Source organism: Chiloscyllium punctatum, chromosome 44 (assembly GCF_047496795.1).
Source record: "Chiloscyllium punctatum isolate Juve2018m chromosome 44, sChiPun1.3, whole genome shotgun sequence".
Lineage (NCBI taxonomy): Eukaryota > Metazoa > Chordata > Chondrichthyes > Orectolobiformes > Hemiscylliidae > Chiloscyllium > Chiloscyllium punctatum.
Window position 1 is genome coordinate 7,720,313 of NC_092782.1, and position 19,092 is coordinate 7,739,404.

The following is a 19,092-nucleotide window of genomic DNA, read 5'->3' on the forward strand; positions in this document are numbered from 1 at the left end:
CAGGCTGAAAAGTCTAAACTTAATTTCATATTCACTGGAGACTTAGTATTGTCTGTAGCTGAAATGCAAAAATGATTTGCGCCAGCCATTTTAATAAGCTGCTTGTGTGCTGTTATGAACAGAATTGATGAAAAGCTTATAAACTGACATCTTTATACTTGGTAGTACAAATGTAATACAACTTAACAAGCAAAATGCATCCCATCTTTTATTTTACTATTTGTTTATTTGCACACTCGGCTATTTATCTAAACACTCCTGTTATTTACTTTATCTGCTCCAACTGTCTCAACAGGTCTCTTTTGAAAGTAAATTCCTTTCAGTCACCACTAATAACTGTGCTTTCACATCTTTCTAACTTTAAAACAACAATCTCACTTTTTTTGACATCAATGACAATGCTAAAGTTACTTTTTTTTAATCCATGTCTATATAATTTAGAACTATGAGTGTCATGAGATCCTCTGAAAATTCTCTGTGTCCATCTATCTAATCTATGATTTGCTTTTCTAATCTTCCTATTTAGCTTGACCTTTGAGTCTGTGTATCTTTATTATTTACAAGGCCTTGTGTGTCTACAGGGCATCATATTCAAAAAGAAACTACAGCATTGAGTCAAATTTAAGTCTGCAGAAGTAAAAAATCCAATTGGCTTAAATGTTAACTTAATCTCCATTTTGCCTAATACTTCATTTTATCGCTTTACCAACTGTCTAGTGGCAATCAATAATCTGTCCTTAATGACTTAATGTCTTTGAGTAAATCAAACCAACTCAACCACTCACATAATGTCTAAGCTGACTGTCCACTGTGAATTCTGCGTGGTGATATTGATATCAATAATTGCATGCAAGGCAAAATTAAAGTTTAATATCCAAACAAAAAAAAAACTTCTATAATGCCCATTTGAGTGGAAAACATTGTCAGTTTGAAGTCTCCCTATTGCAGGAGCAGAATTATATCTTGCAGACTGCAGCATCGAAGTTCTAATTGCCGATTCTGTAATGCAGACCACAAACCAGAAAAACGCAAGGCTGCTGTCACTCATTTGTAATTTAGAGAAGATTTCCCTAGGATAGGAACTGATCGAATTTCCAAAATAACAATTGCGTGTATAACCTTTATCTTCAGAGCTATGTAAAACAACTCACTTGCTTTACATAGAATTAAAATAATCATTGTTCTTTTTTATAGCTTATGAGCTCCAGAACATCTGCAGAGTGAGATGCTGGAGCTTAGCAATACATGTTATAACTGTCAAGGTTCAACATGCTTTCCAGTGAATATAAGTCTTGCAAAACTAGGACAATCATTGTGAATGACATACGTGTCAGTTAACTACTCTAGAGTATTGTGTCCAGTTCAAGTTACCCTGTTATAGGAATGATATTATTAAGATGGGGAGGGTTCAGAATAGATTTACCAAGACGTTGCTGAGAATGGAGGATTGAGTTATAAAGATAGGCTGGAACTCTTTTCACTGGAGTGTAGGAGGTTGAGGGGTGACCTTGTACAGGTTTATAAAATCATGAGGGCTATAGATAAAGTAAATAGCAGCTGTCTTTTCCCTAAGGTGGGGGATTTCAAGACAAGGGGCATATTTTCAAGGTGAGAGGAGAAAAGTTTTTAAAAAGACATGAGGTGTGATATTTTTATACAGAGAGTGGTTAGTGTGTGGAATGAACTTCCAGAGGAAGTGGTAAATGTGGGTACAGTTACAACATTTAAACGATATTTAGATAAGTGCATGAATAAAAAATGTTTGGGCCAAGTGCACACAGATGGGACTAGATTACTTTGGGATTATGGTAGGCAAGGACTGGTTGTATGACTGTATGACTCTATAACTCAGTTGACTGGCTAATGAGACTGAGTAATGCCAACAGAGCGAGTTCAGTTCCTATAGCAGAGAGAGTCAATATGGAGTCTCAGCCTTCTCAAGCTCATCCTTTGTCTGAGTCACAATGAGCCTTGGGTTAAGCTTACCACTTGTTGTCGCTCACAAATGAGAAAGCAGCCTGTGGTTCTCTGGAACCCTATGGTGAATTTTGTCCATTTCCCTCTGACGTTTAATCTTTGATGTCCACTATGGAAACACTGGAACAATTGACCATCATTGCTTCAAAAGATTTTAATGGGTATTCTGCCCAACCATCTGCTTCCATGCATCAAAGATTGAACAGGTAGCTGAGGTATTTAAAAAAAAATCAAAGGTTTTAATGTATTTAGCGCTGGAGGTGTGTTGGCACTGTTGTGAAAGAGGTTTTTTATAAATGCCTGGTTGAGTTCCAAACTCACTAATTGAGCTCAGCAGAAGTTGTTTGCACATCTGAAAATGGACTGTGATTTTAATTTAGATTGACAGTTTCTAAGCAGTTCATAAGAACACTAACATTAACTGGTTTTGAATTTGTTTATTTTGACAGTTTGATGAGCATCACAAAGAATTTTCCTTTGGATGTTCCTTTGGATGCCCAGCTGTGCTGTAGATGTTGCCAGCTTTCTAACAGCCTTGGGCCTCTCCCTGCTGTTAGTGATATAGGTGTAGGGGAAGGCTGAAGTACTTGTGTGTATGTTAATTGGCAGGCGAGGTGGCTAGGCAGTGTGCAAGCCAAATCCACCTTTTACAGAGCCCCCGACCTTGAAATATGCGTGTGGAGTACGATAACGTTTTGCCCAATGAGTTCTGTAAATGGATGAAACTGTGAATGGGCATGGTGGTATTGAGAGAGCATGGGGAGATATAAGGGGGATGGGGACATGTGTGTGGAAGGTGAGGAGTGAAGGCTCAGGTGTCACACACTTACTGACCTGGTTTGATGTCCCTGACCTTCACCTTCTTCAAATAGCAGGGGTAGGCAGTGACGGGCAGGGGTTGGGATTGCAGTGTCTGGAAATGACCTCACTTGTAATTCTGGTTTTGGATTTGAAAATCCGAGCTCAGCGGGAGTTTGAGAAGTAGTAGGGAGTGAGGACTGCAGATGTTGGAAATCAAAAGTGTATTGCTGAGTGGCTGGAAGATCACTGGAGGTTACCTGTTTCTGAGAGACTATCATCGATAGTTGAAATTCTCCATACAAAACACCCGGGCAATGACTATTTTAGAGACAGTTACCATGTCAAAACCTGGACCAAGGTATTTGTCATGTGTTCCTTTATGAGTCTTTACACATGCAACAGTTTGAACCTCTCCCATGCCTAAACATGTTCAACATGTTCAAACTTGCATTTTTAAGCAGCACAGCTCACAGCCCTTAAAGTGTACATTTGAAAGGGATACCTTTGGTAAATGTTTGTAGCCGCAAAGATGTCATGTGCAAGCACTGTGGGGAATGCAGCAGTTTCCACTCTTTGGTCCCAGCTTCAACATAAACTGGGTCAGGTATTTCGCAGACAGAAAGGGTGCTCTGACCCTTTAATGATCCCTGTTAATCTCAACCTAAGATTATGCTTTTGGCCATAAGGAAAAAGATTTAACACTAATCATAGAATCCCTGCAGTGTGGAAGAAGGCCAATTTGTCACATCGAGGCCATACCAATCCTCTGAAAACCCACCACCCTATCCTATTCCTGTAACCCTGCATTTCCCATGTGTAATTCCTGACCAATTCACCTAACCTGTACATCTTTGGATTGTGGGAGGAACCCGGAGTACCCGGAGGAAACCCACACAGACACGGGGAGAATATGCAAACTCCACACAGACAGTCACCTGAGGATGGAATCGAACCCAAGTCCCAAGCACTGTGAGACAGCAGTGCTAACCACTGAGCCACCATGCCACTCCTGATGTTTTTTAGGAATGAAGAAATCTGGAATTGCAGAACAAAAGGAAAAGTGTTATCTATGATGCATTTTTCCAGTGTTTTAGAATAATGGCTTTACAGTGGTGTTTGATACTGTATCCATGTTTATATCAATGTATTTGAACATAAAAGCTGGCATCGTGTGAGTAATCTGACCATTCACCTGCTGACTCCCTCTCCTCCACGTCAGGCTGCACACTGTTCCCTTTCCGTGGATAAATCTAAATAACATTCAAAGATCCAGCTAAAGGAACAATAAACTCCTCTTCCCCACTTCATCCTTTTCAAAGCACAGACTGCACTTTTTTGAGGTTAGCAGTCTATATGACTGCAATCATAGTTCATTGCTTTTCCTCATCCTTTTCAACTTTCTCTGCTGCCTTTGACATTGTTGACTGCACATTCTTTGCTGTGCTACATATAGCTATTTGTTTTCTCTATAAAATGATATTGACTGCCCTGATGGTGATGGATTTGTGGACTAAGTCTTAAGTCAGGATGGTGCATGATGATGGATGGTAAGAGAATGTCCCATAGCAGTTTATTTAGATTAAATTCCCTCCAGTGTGGAAACAGGCCCTTCGGTCCAACAAGTCCACACCGACCCTCTGAAGAGTAACCCACTCATTCCCCTATCCGATATTTACCCCTCACTAATGCACCTAACACAATGGGCAATTTAGCACGGCCAATTCACCTGACCAGCACATTTTTGGATTATGGGAGGTAACCGGAGCACCCGGAGGAAGCCCATGCAGACACGGAGAGAATGTGTAAGCCCCACACAGACAGTTACTGGAGGCTGGAATCAAACCCAGTCCCCGGTGCTGAGAGGTAGCAGTGCTAACCACTGAGCCACCATACCGCCCCCATGCTGTAGGTTTGATTGGCTCACAGTGTTGACACTTCTGTTGTAGCTCCAGTAAAGGCAAATGATGGAGCAAATGAGGCAATCTTTGATATTACAATCCTAGCAACTCAGTACTATTTACTAATTTGCTGTTTTTATGTTTTAGACTTGAATGTTTTCAAAATGGCTGTTTGTAGGGATATTGTGACATAGTTGGACAAATTCTGAACCACACATTGGTTTGTAATGTGAACTTGAGATCCACAAAAATAAATAGGGTCAGGATTTAAACTTTATACACGGTACCTCCAATATCATAGATTAAAGCTGTCATCGTCCCAAAGGACCAAAGCGCTGCTCCCTCTCATTAGAGAGAGATGACTGATGGTTGTTTAACCTGAGAGTCACTACGACTTAGGTGAGGGTGAGGTCAAGAAGGTGAGACCTTCAAGGTAACCTCAGTAGGTACAGCAATCGAGCCTGAGCTGCTGACATCACAAAACAGCCTTCTAGTCAACTGAGCTAACTGATACACATGTCATATAGATTATACCAGTGAAGGCAACAACTCAGGGCAGCACAGTGGCTCAGTGGTTAGCATTGCTCTCACAGCACCAGGGAACTGGATGCGGTTCCAGCCTCAGGCAATTGCCTGTGTGGAGTTTGCACATTCTTCCCCTGTCTGTGTGGGTTTCCTGCAGGTGCTCTGGTTTCCTCCCCTAATCCTAAAATGTGCAGGTCAGGTGAATTGCCCATGCTAAGTTGCCTATAGTGTTCAGGGGTGTGTAGGCTGGGTGCATTAGTCAAGGGTAAATACAGGGTAAGGGAATGGGTCTGTGTGGGTTACTCTCTGGAGGGTCAGTGTGGACTTGTTGGGCCTGTCACAAAGCTAGTCCCTTTTTTTCTAAAAGCTGTTCCTTGGCTCAAGGAGACTGTCCTTGATTTTTTTTCAGAGGGGCAATAAACCTGGCTGGACTCCAATCAGTCTGGTTTGGTACAGAGATGAAAAGGGTTTTGAGAGGTCTTTTGTGACCCCTATAAAGAGAGGGGCGTGGTCAGCTCTCTCGCTAGCTGAGCTGAGCCGTTTAGTTCAGTCTTGAACTGGTTGGCAGTTCAACAGGGAGTTGAGTGGAAACTCTCTTTTCTGCCCTTCAACTTCAACCTGTAAGCATGTGTTCCAGTTATACTGGCTTTTAAAGGGAGTTTGCTTATTAGGACTGTTGTGTGTATTCAGAACAGCATAATTAAGTAAAGTTGGATAGGCTGAGTTCTGTAGGGGTTCTTTACTCTGTTCTTTGTGTTTCATTGTGTAATTTTGTGGCTAAACTTTTTGCCTGTTTTGAAATCTAGTAGTCAACCTAGCTATCTTCGGGTAATTTTCACTGTACACTTGCTGAAACAAATTGCAAAGTTAGGTCTAGGGCTGCCTGCTTAAGAATGTTATGAGTGGTCTGGCCTTATCCATAACAGGCTGAAGGGCCTGTTTCTACACTGTAGGGATTCTAATCCGAGAAATTCTTGAACACCCTACCTTAGTACTAGGTGTAACTTGTCAACACACCTAATGACAATATTCACCTATGAGCAGATAACTATACTCAAGGCTGCAATCTGAAGAATCAAAGTCTAAACCTGGGACAAAAGGACACTCCCCTATTTTAGCAGATGTCTTCCTGCTTGTAAAGATCGAAATAATACTCCATGTTTGTTCAGTTCAAAGTGATCGAATGAGAAAGTTTCAATTTCGTGATGAGAGTGAATCTGACAAAACGTGTTTGAAGCCAAGGTCAACTGACCCTCGGGCAACATGCACCGCTGCATCCAAGCTGCCCCTGTCTGCACACAACTCACAAAATATTTTCAGTGCCTGCTGATCGACTAGGCTGGGATTCCAAAGGAAGTGGAGGCCTCCAGCACTGTACAGGAAACAATCTAAGAGTTGGCCTTAAACACCGGAGTCCCTTCAGAGTTTTGCTAACCACTGACAGCTCTGTAAACAAAGCAGCAGCAGAAAGTGAAGACTGCTTTCCCTTTTGCAGTAAGTAGCCCATTTTAGACGTGGGCTTCAAAGGAATTCACTGTAAAATGAGGGGCTGCCTCCCAGCGCTGGAGAATTTTCTACAGTGATTATCAACCAACATCATCATTTGATGGACTATTAGATATCAGGAAAAGATGTGGTCTGATTAAACCACAGGGATTGGGCTGTCTTTGCTTTCCTGTTCCGAGAGAGTTCGATTCACGGAAGGAGTTAAGCGCTGAGAGACTTCTGGGTGGTCCCAGAGATGCAACACACGCTCTCTCCTATTTCTCATTAGTCTATTCAATTGGAAACATTTGTTACTGGTAAGATAGAATTCTAAATATTTGCAGCAGACTGTACCCAAGTTTTTGTTGCAATGTTTCATCTCACACAGTGCAGCTTGAACAAAAAGGTGTTAATGTTTAGCATGGTGAGCTTTTAAGTGGCAAAAGGACCACTGTATCGACTAAAGACCCACTGTTAGGGTCAGTACTACTGAGTGAATGGTAACAATGCACAGAGTTTTCCATTTTAAATAAGCTCCTTGTTTTCTCTGAAAATCTTTCCTACGTTTGTTTAATATCTGCATATGGCGCTGATAGGTATGAATGGCTCTGCTTGTTCAGTTATTCCAGATTGTTTGACAAAGTCAAAAGGATAGACTTTTTTGTTTGAAACTCGATGTGGTAAAAGTTGGAGATTTTTTGTGAGTATAGATGTGCATATATATTTGAATAAGCATGTGCTTGTGGATGAATTCTGTTGCAGAATTTTAACCAATAAGTTCCTGTTTTCAGGTTTTTAACCAAGACAAAGCAGAACACTTGCCCATAAACCATGGATATGGATGAGTTTGAACGTCGCAGGGAGGAACGCAGGAAAAAGCGTGAGGAAATGCGCCGTGAGGTGGAAAGGTAATGATTCCTGCTCTGTATACAGGATACGTTTACCAGTACAATAGTTGTGGGGGCACCCAGCAGAAATGTTGGGTATAAAGATAAGCCTGTGTGGTCCCCATTTCAGTGTCCACACCTTGGTGAAGGTGTACCGCCTCTGGTGCACATTCTGACTTCAGCCAGCGCTGTCATCAGACTGTAACACCTCCTTCACCTCACAAGTTTGTAAAAACCATCATTTAACTTTGTGCAGTTTTAAATCTGTATTACTTTAATATGTTGCATAAATAATGGATTTATCTTGAAGTACTTTTAATAAAGTGACTGAGAAATGTGTTAATCCGCAGTTTTTAATTCATTGGATATCGAGAATCTTGTGTGATTCAAAATAGACCCCGGTTCTGACTTTATAACATTGCTATCATGCTTTCTATCAAATGTCTCATCAGCGTTCCATATTCAATACATTAAGCTTTTAAAATACAATATCTGTTGTCAAGTGTCAAGAATCCCACAACAACTGAAATGAATGACCAATACCTCTGGCTACTTTCATTTGGGTTGTTTGAGAGAAAAGTGTTTGCTAGCACACGTGAAACACTCTGCTTTTCAAGTTTTGGTTGGGAATCTTTAATTGCTATCTGAACCAAAAGAGTTGCAGGACCTGTGTACCTCTTGCAATGCAAAAACCCCACTGCCCTGTGGCCGACCACTTCAATTCCCTCTCCCACTCTGCCAAGGAGACGCAAGTCCTGGGCCACCTCCTTCACTACCAAATCCAAGCCACCCAACGCCTGGAGGAGGAATGCCTCATCTTCTGCCTTGGGAACCTCATGGTATCAATGTGGAGTTCATCAGTTTCCTTATCTACCCTCGTCCCTCCACCTTATCCCAGATTCAGCCCTCCAGTTCGACACTGCCCTCTTGAACTGTCCTACCTCTCCATCTTCCTTCCCACCTATCTACTCCATCCTCCCCTCTGACCTATCACCTATCACCATCCCGCTCCCCCCCCCCACACACACACACACACACACGTACCTTCCCAGGTACCTTCCCCTCCACCCCTACCCCTTCTATGTATCTCTCAGCGCCCCTCTCCGCTCCCCGCCTTCCTTCCAATCCTGATGAAGGGCTTAAGCCCAAAATGTTGATTCTCCTCTTTCTTGGATGCTGCCTGACCCGCTGTGCTTTTCCAGCACCATACTCTCAACTCTGGTCTCCAGCATCTGCGGTCTTCACTTTCAGTTGCTGTAGTATTCCTACCGCATTGCATGGACTGTTGAATCCAGCATAATGAGGGTTGGATTTTGATGCAATGAAGCAAGATAGCTTCTTAAGCTCATTAATTTTATATAATTAGTGTGTTTGTTAATGTATGGCAAGAGTGAAGCATAATTTAAGAATGTGAAAGTTGTATGACTGTTGTTGGCAAAAAACAATCAATTTTACATGGGATTCCAAGGATCTATTGATAACAAAACCTAAAGACATTTGTACCTGAAACCATGGGACAAAGGAGCAGAATTAGGTCATTCACTTCCAGTCAGCTCCATCATTCAATGTGACCATGGCTGGTCTGATAATTCTTAACTGGTTAAAGTTGCATGATTTTGGCTAGAGTCACCTTAGTCCCTTCAACACATTAGAAACAACTTGTAGATGAAAACAAATGAACCTTATGGCCAGATGTTCAACAAGAACTAAATAATTTTTAAGTTCCCCTCTCATCTCAGCTCTTTGTCAGTGATTTATTCATGTGACATGTTGTTGAGGGATTCAAAAACCAGTAAAGGTCAATCGGACCCCAAAACCAGGCACTTCAGCATGAATGCCAAGCACTTATCTCAGATACATTTAAGTGGAGGGCTTCTATGGTAGAGTGGTAGTGTCTCTACCGCTGAGGCAGGAGACCCAAGGTTCAAGTCTCACTTGCTCCAGAGGAGTGTCATAACATCACTGAACATCACTGGGAAAATAAACGGGGGCAAGAATAGGGCTTTGTGGCATGGTGGCAGTGTCCTTATCTCTAAATAAGAAGGCCTAGGTTCGATTCCTGCCTGTCCAGAGATGTGTAATGATATCTCTGCACAGATTGATGAGAAGTACACCTGGAACAGGAGTGGAAGGGCTGTAGTGACTCAGTGTTCCTACCTCTGGGTCAGAAGGTCTATGTTCAGGTCCCAACTGCCCCAGATGTGTATCATAACGTGTCTGGTCAGGTTGATAAAAAATATTCTAGAACAGGAGTGGTCCATTCAGTTCCTTAAGCTTCTTACACCAATGAGTGACCTTAAGCTGAACTTTATTTATTCACCGTTGAACCCAACATAGAAGGGACCTTAAGGGGTAATCCTTCAACTGGGTGGCCTTTGGTTGCTCCCCCACTTGGATGAGCAGATGACTAGGCCTGGAGGGAAACTGGCAGCCTGGCTTGCCACTGGGTGCCTGTCTGCAGGAATGCACACCTGTCCATATCACAGTGTGAACCTGGGCGCCGATTGGAAAATCCCAGCCGTTTCCATTTCTTATCCTAAATGAGGTTCTCTGAGTCTAATTGACTGCCTTCTCTCTGGGGACAGGCTATCCTATCTACCCCAGCACCCACATCTGTTAACGTGCCCAACATTGGTCATGAGGTAGGGAAATTGTCACCCTGCCTATCTTATAATCTTCATGCTCTGTCCACCACTGCTGTACCTCTGTGGAATCTGAAAATCCAGCCTTTGAACTACAAAAGGGAAATTAATACAAATAAAGATCATGGTATGTTTTGATGCATGAAACATTCCTGTTTAAGTGATGATAAAAGAAGTGGGGAACCCACTTTCGAGCAGTGAAGAGTCGAAATGAGAAGGTGATGGCTGTGAAGAATCTGTTTGAGAAAATGGAGATATTTTCAGGTTAATCTGTGCCAAATGGAGTGCTTTATGATTTTTGACATTGCAATGTTGAATGGTTTATGATCTTGTTGGGAGGGCTGCACAATGAAAAGAAAACCACGCCGAGCCAGCAGGTGGGGAAGAAGCTGTCTGCTTGAGAGCGAACGGGAACCAGACGTTTATCATACATTCAATAGCTGTTGAAGAAACTGTAACAATTTGGTTTGTCTTGGATTAATTGTCCCTTTCTCATTTATTTTTATATGGTGATATGTATGTATCTCTTTTTCAACACTCAGTCATGAAGGCTTACATCTGTTTCCTATGATTCATCGAACCCTATTTATAACTTAGTTTGGTGAAGTTTCCCTTATTCAGCAGTAATTGGCACAGAATAGAAGGTTAATTCTGAGATCAGCCTCTCCTAGCAGAGTACACCCAGAGAAAAGGCTGGAGATAAGGCTACAAGATTGCCAGGCCTCGCCCTGACATGTCCATTCCCATGGGATTAGAGAATTGTCCTATTACATCATTATCCTTTTGACATTTCCCTTGGCACTAATTTTAGACATTAACTAAAAACAGAAACAAGTGGAAATAACATTGTACATTTTCAAACCTAACGCAAAAGGTGCAGAGTACAGTATTTCAGTTTTTTTTAAATTGTGGAAAATGTGCAATAAATTTTACAGAAGACAGTCCTTACTAAAGATGACTTTCATTGGCCTTTTCACAGTAGTGTAGGATTACAAAGGTTATACAACGTACTGATGCTGAAAGCTATATTTGAAACATCTCAACACCTCTTGAAGATATGAGGAAGTTCTATTGGCCAATATGTGATCAAGTGGATGTATAGGAAGATTCTACTCACAGCAACTGGTGGATTAGTCCATCTGCTTTTAGTGATGTTGATGGAGTGAGGAAACTGTCTGATTGTTCGTTCAATAATATCTTGCATTGAGATATTTTATGTACTGTATGCCTGAGAAGGCAGACTGGCTTACTCTTTGGCACCTCATCCCAAATGAAATTTATATGCCATTACGATAACTAGAAACTGTTTTGCAAAAAAAAAGGAGATATTTAGGGAGTCAGTTCTCTTGAAATTTGTGCCTGAATGTCTAACACCCCAGGCCTCCATGTCTTGGTGATCCCACCATGGTTAGCCCATAAATTTTCCCAAATAGGGACAATCATGCCAATGTGACAGAGGGACTTTGCCTTGTTTTCCACCTAATGTTTCTCATGGATCGCCACAAGGATGCTCATTTTCAGTAATGTGTGGAGAATGAAGGGAAGGGCTGCCTTCGCCAAGTCTAGTTTGATAATAACAGGCAAACTGTAGTCCAAGAGGAGCATTGGGCTGAATGACTGACTGGTTTCTGTGCTGTAAATGCTACCTGAGATGTAATTTTAATTTAATTGAATTGGAAACAACGTACTGTTATCTGAACACTGAGAAGCAATGCTTTACGCATCTCTGACCAATAGAGCTATTGTTGTTAAGCTCAGGTTAAAGGGAATCCTGAGTTAAATTACCTTAAAAAGCCTTTGCTAGCTACTTTTCCCTGTGCTCTCTTCTCAGTATCCCGTTGCCAGCTCTCTGCTGCTAACCCCTCTCCTATACTACCCCCTCTTCCTCCACTGCTGATTGATCCACACAAATCTTCCATGAGTAATGTGAAGACCAGCTTTTAAATTAATAATGAAGCCTGTGGTGGATTTTGCAGCGAAGGGGTTAACAGCTACACGTTTGAGTCAAAACTCTGATTTCTCAATGGTAGCTGCCTCATTAAATAAGTAACGTCTAGTAGTCAGTAATACGATCCAATCTCATTTTCCGTTTTTGTCCTGGAATCTTTTTTCAAAAAAAAGCCTGATTCACACAGGTCCTTTGTTAGAAAATTCATTGGGATCGTTGCAAAGCTTGATATAAATAGTAAGTTCATATTTGTGTTTGTCATAATCTCCAGAGAGAGTATTTTTAACTGCACATAATGTTTATGATAGGAAATTCTTTAGATACTAATTCTCCCACTCCTAACATGGCTCTTTTTCAACTCCTGCAATGTTCAAGGTTATAGAAAGTCTGTTTGAATGCAGTGCATGGTTAGAAAATGCTAACCTTGGCACTTTCCAATCTAATGGGAATGCTGCAGGTTTCTTGGGGATATCAGACTGTAAACTAGATATCCTACCAAGCTGTCAGCACAAATTTTTGTATTGAATGAATGCTTTATTTCTGCCACACATGGAACTAATGCTCTTGGAGCAGCAACAGTAAGCCAACAAATTTTATACTCCCAAGGAAGTGCCCCTGATCTGCATTAGCCCATTACAGCACTGCCAGGACCTTCAATTGGCAGAATGACTGCTTTAAGAGCAAAGTGGTACTGAATAGACATGAAAGGTTTCAAGCAAACTGAGTGTGGAACAAAGATTCACTTAAATCATGCCGGACTATATGGTTATGAATTGTGTTTGGAGTTTCTACATGTATGTGTGGATAATCAGCATGAGAACACATTATTTATTCATCAATTTGACCTCAATTCCTGTGGGCACCTTCTTCTTGAGTTCTTTGCCCTATGGCAGATTCGAGCCACAGTCCTCCACCATGGTCAGGGAAAGAAGCTGGTCCCAAATTGAGGACAGTTGGACAGGTATCAAACCTTGTGCTGATCCACATTGGCCGTCTAACCAACTGAGCCATCCTCTGGTTAAAAAAAACCATGTTGCTGTTGCAATGTGTGCTTTGACAAGAGTAATTTAGCCTGGGCCTGTGGGCTGTAGTTGCAGATTTTGTTTCATGACATGGCCTGCCAGGAATCTCTCCTGTTCTTACCACCTTCCATGAAACTACATTGAAGTTTGTTTCAGGTTGGCACTTGACCTGTTTGACCACCTTATGAGCGACATTTCCTGGGTCAGACAGCGCTGGAGTAGAGTTTGCGGGTACTACCTTAAAGGCAGAAAACCCACCCACTGTGCCATAAGATCTCCTGTAATTCCAACATTGGTTGTTTCAAAAAGAGAATGGTGGTTGAACCTTATTCACTGGGGTGAAAATAGGAAGTTAACTCATTGGCTGTAGCTAATAGGTTAATGTTTATAACTGAAAGTATCCCACTGGCCATTTAAGCTTCAACAAATTGCTGTAGGCCAGACCGGGCAAGAATGGTGGGATTAGAACCAGGGTCCTCAGAACACTACCTGCATTTCTGAATTAACAGCCCAGTGATAATACCACTAGGCCATCACCTCCCCTAAGTCGTTTGGAAATTACTGCCAGTTAAGATTACATTTTAACACAATACATTTTCACAAAACTGGCATCAAAATGGTGATTTCAAAAATGCTTTGTCAAAGAAACTAGCTGATCACCACATTGACAATCATGAAGAGTTCCTCTCGGAATTGACAAGCATTTTATGTTTTGTAGTTTTGGAAAATTTAAGGAACTATTTTGAATGGAGAATTCTTGCTCATGAACGCCCCCGTCATTGTTATTTAGTGACAGCAGTAAAGTCCAGGCAACCCTTAAAACTTGTAATTTGTCAAGGTAGCCCAGGAAATTTCTCTAAAACTGTTAGTGCAGTTTCCTCCATGAGACCGCTGTCGATCTACAAAGTCCAATCACCTGTACTTTGGCCATGGGTAGCAGTCAGTCTTTGACAACTCCATGATGCAGCAAGTTTCATTAGCAAGGGCTGTAGCTAATGAACTACCTGTCTCAAATAATCATGTTGCTCAGCTCATTAAAGAATGGGTTAATGGGCTGAAGAGGGAATCTTTCAGCCTGGGATTCATTAGTTCATAGCTGGCAAGATTACAATGGTGGGCCATTATATGTTGCTCCTGCTGATGAAAAGTCTTTACATAAAAAGGAAAGTCAAACCAAAGCTGAGATGATGGCACAAGAATTAAGTACCTGGAGAGTAAACATCTAAGAACTTGTTTGGACAGCGGGTCTGTTAGTTCGGTTGGCTAGACAGCTGGTTTGCGATTGAGAGTGATGCCAACAGTGTGGATTCAATTTCTGCACCAGCTGAGGTTACCATGAAGGACGCTCTTTCTAAACCTCGCCTGAGGAGTGGTGACCCCCAGATTAAACCACCATCAATTTGTCTCTCTTTAATGCGAGAGCTGCCCTATGGGCTAGAAGGACAATGGTTTGGACTGTGAGGTAGCTGGCCCTCTGTTTTCCACCTATTCCAATCTGCAAGGCGATGGCAAACCCAGTCATACGCCACCTCCCATCCGTCTTTTCCGGTTGTCTTCCAGGACTAGTTCCTGCCTCTTGGCAGCATGTGCCACTGCTCTCATCTTTGACCCACTCAGGGTCTTCACGGTCGAAAGTCACGAGATCAACAAGACACTTGGTCGGAAATGATCTTGGTGTTGAATTCCTGACCCTGTATTGGAATATCTGGCTTGATTGTTAGCAGTCTGTCTATAAACATTACCTCAGAAAAGCAATATTTACTTCAATGGAGTCACGCTTTAACTCAGTTTTTTGAACAGCAAATGTGTCATCTTTCCAACTGAGATTGACAATCAGTGCTATTTGTTGGACACTGCTTTTCAAAACTTAGCCATTGTCATTCCCTACAGTGCAGCAATGGCTTTCCTTCAGCAGTTGAGAGGTACTTTGGGATTTCCAGCGGTCATGAACAATGCTACTTTATTGCAAGTTCTTTCACAATAGCCAGATGAACACAAAGTGTATCTGAATTACTTCCATTTATTCATCATCAATTGTGCAAGATCTCTGCAGAATTTTCCAACTATTCAGCATGTGTTGTGTTCAACAGTGACCTGGAAAGCATATTCAACTAAAATAAGCAATGGGGTTGTTTTAAATTACATTAAGAAAAATAGTTGTAATGATTAAATTGTTCTGTATGGCCACTTCAGTAGGTTCTGAGTGAAAAAAAAGGTTGAAAGTCTGATGGTAAGATGTAAATATATGTCATGGATGTACATTGGCACATAATCAATTTCCTGAGATTTGAACCATGGTTTAGCTGTGCACTGAGTTCACTGACAGGAAATGAGTAATGGGAAGCAGGCACATTCTGGACTTGACAGGAAGTCAGCTTTTCAAAGAGGATGCACCATGTTTTGAAAATGTTCAACATGGAATTTTTCTTTAGTTTTACATGCGATGCATTAGTGCTCATTTTGGATTCAGCATTGTGGCTGTCGAATTTCTGTCTTTGGTTGTTGGCACTGTCACAGTTTTGATACTGGGATTCCAGCCTGGATGTCCCCCCAACACGTCCCACTGCTCCCACAACCACCCCCCTCCTCCCCACTTCCTGAAACTTGGAGAATGAAAACATGGGTGAAAGGAAGCATCGCAGGCAAGCTCAATGCATTGGAGTTGGATTTCTCTTATCCCCGTTTTCTTAAGAAATGTAGTCTACAAGCAGAGCTACTTATTTTGGACTATAGTGTATATGAGGGAAGACTACATTTGAGGGTTTCCGTTAATTAAGAAGGTGATGACAGGATTGTGCTCTCCTTGAATCTGGCCTCCAGTGAACCTTTGCCATTGAAGCAGTACTTAAATAGCTGGGACCTTGCGTGTCTGGCTTGTTTTAAATTACCACTGGGCTTTCTAACAATAGTAGTCAATCAAGAACCAAATGCAAGGAGCTCATGAGCTTTGTCACGAAGTTCCACATCATCTGTGCAGCTGCCTCTGCTTCTTTCCTCTCTTTCCATGGTTCAAGCCAAATTTGCTTGGAGCTACACCTGCCTGATTTATTTTCCTTCTTCTCCTTTCTCTTCCTGAAGAAGGGTCATTGGACCTGAAATGTTCACTCTGATTTTTCTTCACAGGTGCTGCCCAACCTGCTGAGCTTTTCCAGCAACTTCTGTTTTTGTTTCATTCATGACCTCCATGTCCACTGACCTAGTTAAGCGTTTTCTGTTCGTGGGTACTGTTTCTAAATCCTTCGAATTTGCAATCATTAGCTCCCTCATCCCTGCACTGCCCTCAAACAACACCCTCTCTCTTTACGAACTACCACCTGACCTCTAAACTCCCTTCCCTCTCCAAACATCACATCCAAAATCCATTTTCTCATTTCCTGCATCTCTGTGTTGTAGATACTCTAACTATATTCACAGCCCTGATACAGAACTGTAAAAGCACATGTCAAATTGTAAATAGGCTGGGTGACTGTGGCAGCTTTTCAAAGAGCCACTACATCTCCATGACCATCCAGCTGGGTTGGACTGTTTGCACCTGGTTCCATTATCACAAACCATTCAATCATGGCTAGAATATCACTGTCCTGTCCTCCTGTATCTGAACCATTAACTCTGGTGACCCCAAGTTTCAAACTTTGACCCCCTCTTACTTCACATCCACATGCTATACCATGAACGACATCATTCAAAAAATGAGTTTTTTTTTTCATTTTGGTCTTGGAGAAGATCAATAACTTCAAAAAATAAATTTGAACTCCCAGTTATTAACTGAAGAAATGATGCACAATATTTCATGTTTTAAACTTTTTTGTAACTGTCCAAGACTTAGCATCTTGGTATTATATTTCATAACACTTATACTTTTAAGCCAAAAACTTCTGATGAAAGGTCACTGGACCCAAAATGTTAACTAGATTTCTCTGCATGGATGCTGCCAGACCTGCTGCATTACCCTGGCAATTTCTGTTTTTGTTTCAGGTTTCCAGCATTCACCATTCTTTGCTTTATTTTAGTCTCAACAATACCCTTGTCATTCTACTTTCATTTCCACCAGAGAGTTTTCCAACACTTAACGTGATTTTACAAGATCCTTAGCTTCTCCAGGGCTCAACCCAAGGTGTGTCACAGCTCTCAGTAATTCACTTTAATTATCCTATGTGTTCACGTCATTATCTGGATGATGAGATTTCTAGCATACAGCTAGGTGAACTCTTCACATTCCCTTCAAAAACTTATGATTATGGGCTCCCCTGCTTTATCATGGGCTCACTGCTTGCTTTATTTCTTAATAGTCCCAAATCAGAAAACACTCTTGACTCCTGATTGTCTTGTTCCCTGCTACATGATCCAGTGATGCCAAAAATCCTTCTGTGAAAAATCAGAAATAAACCCAAAGCAGAAGGGATTTTCCCTGTGTCACTTAGTTTCATAGCAACATAGAACACCTCAGGGAGAATAGTAAAATTGATTATCTCCAACTCGCAAAGCTTTTCTTTTCTGGCATTCCATGTGAATAATATAAGATTCAGTTATGACAATGAGTAACACTCTGACTCAGAAAATCCAAAGCAGAACGGGTGCTTATTATTTAACCAGGGACAAATTTTGATTTTAGGATGTTTTGAAAAACTGGCTTCTCACCAATTGCCAAAATGAGATTTACATTCTTAAAAACATATGGATATTTAATTTCATGATTCACAACAGCGTGTACGCTGAGGACACTTATCTCTGCTTCACCACCACCATGCTTAATTTCTCTTCTTGTTCTACGTCATCATTCTGCGTGTCTGGATGAATGGAAACCTCTAGTTAAATTTTGGAAAGGCTGTAAAACCTGCTCCCACACCTCCTCCCTCACCTCTATCCAAGGCCATAAAGGAGCCTTCCACATCCAACAAAGTTTTACTTGCACATCCACTAATATCATTTATTGTATCCTTTGCTCCCGATGCGGTCTCCTCTACATTGGGGAGACTGGGCGCCTCCTAGCAGAGCGCTTTAGGGAACATCTCCGGGACACCCGCACCAATCAACCACACCGCCCTGTGGCCCAACATTTCAACTCCCCCTCCCACTCTGCCGAGGACATGGAGGTCCTGGGCCTCCTTCACCGCCGTTCCCTCACCACCAGACACCTGGAGGAAGAACGCCTCATCTTCCGCCTCGGAACACTTCAACCCCAGGGCATCAATATGGACTTCAACAGTTTCCTCATTTCCCCTTCCCCCACCTCACCCTAGTTCTAAACTTCCAGCTCAGCACTGTCCCTATGACTTGTCCGGACTTGTCCTACCTGCCTATCTCCTTTTCCACCTATCCACTCCACCCTCTCCTCCCTGACCTATCACCTTCATCCCCTCCCCCACTCACCCATTGTACTCTATGCTACTTTCTCCTCACCCCCACCCTCCTCTAGCTTATCTCTCCACGCTTCAGGCTCACTGCCTTTATTCCTGATGAAGGGCTTTTGCCCGAAACGTCGATTTCGAAGCTCCTTGGATGCTGCCTGAACTGCTGTGCTCTTCCAGCACCACTAATCCAGAATCTGGTTTCCAGCATCTGCAGTCATTGTTTTTACCTCGTTGAATTTATTTGGTCCTTGCTCTAAACTCCCTTTCCTAACCACTGACTCCATCCCTGTCCTAAGGTTGAACCAGATTATTTGCAAGCTGAATGCCATTTCTGGCCACATGCTGAGCTTCCAATGGCAACAATAAGACGTGCTGACTTCCCCCTCTATAACACTGATACCACTCTGCCTCTGTCTATTCACTGCTGAAACATAATCAATATCTTTGTTACCACTGAATTTTGAAGATTCCAGTGTTGTCCTGGCTGGTCAGCTTATTCTATCCTTTGTAAAGTTGCAGTGATCCAAAACTCTGTCCCTGACTTAGCTTACACTAA

At 42.0% G+C, this 19,092-nt stretch overlaps 1 protein-coding gene across 4 annotated transcripts in view; it reads left to right on the forward strand.

Moving 5' to 3' along the window:
- The window catches only part of LOC140466695 (non-muscle caldesmon-like), a 212,816-nt gene that overhangs the window by 76,748 nt on the left and 116,976 nt on the right, over positions 1-19,092 (forward strand). For 3 of the 4 annotated variants that reach the window (XR_011955261.1, XM_072562164.1, XM_072562166.1), the window contains exon 3: positions 7,478-7,594. Coding sequence is in view for 3 of the 4 variants with exons in the window: in XM_072562164.1 (XP_072418265.1) it covers positions 7,518-7,594 (77 nt within the window). In the remaining variant the exon portion in view is untranslated. Of the gene's footprint in view, positions 1-6,686; positions 7,004-7,477; positions 7,595-19,092 lie in introns of those variants that run through there. The other variant, XM_072562167.1, reaches the window with a different exon arrangement.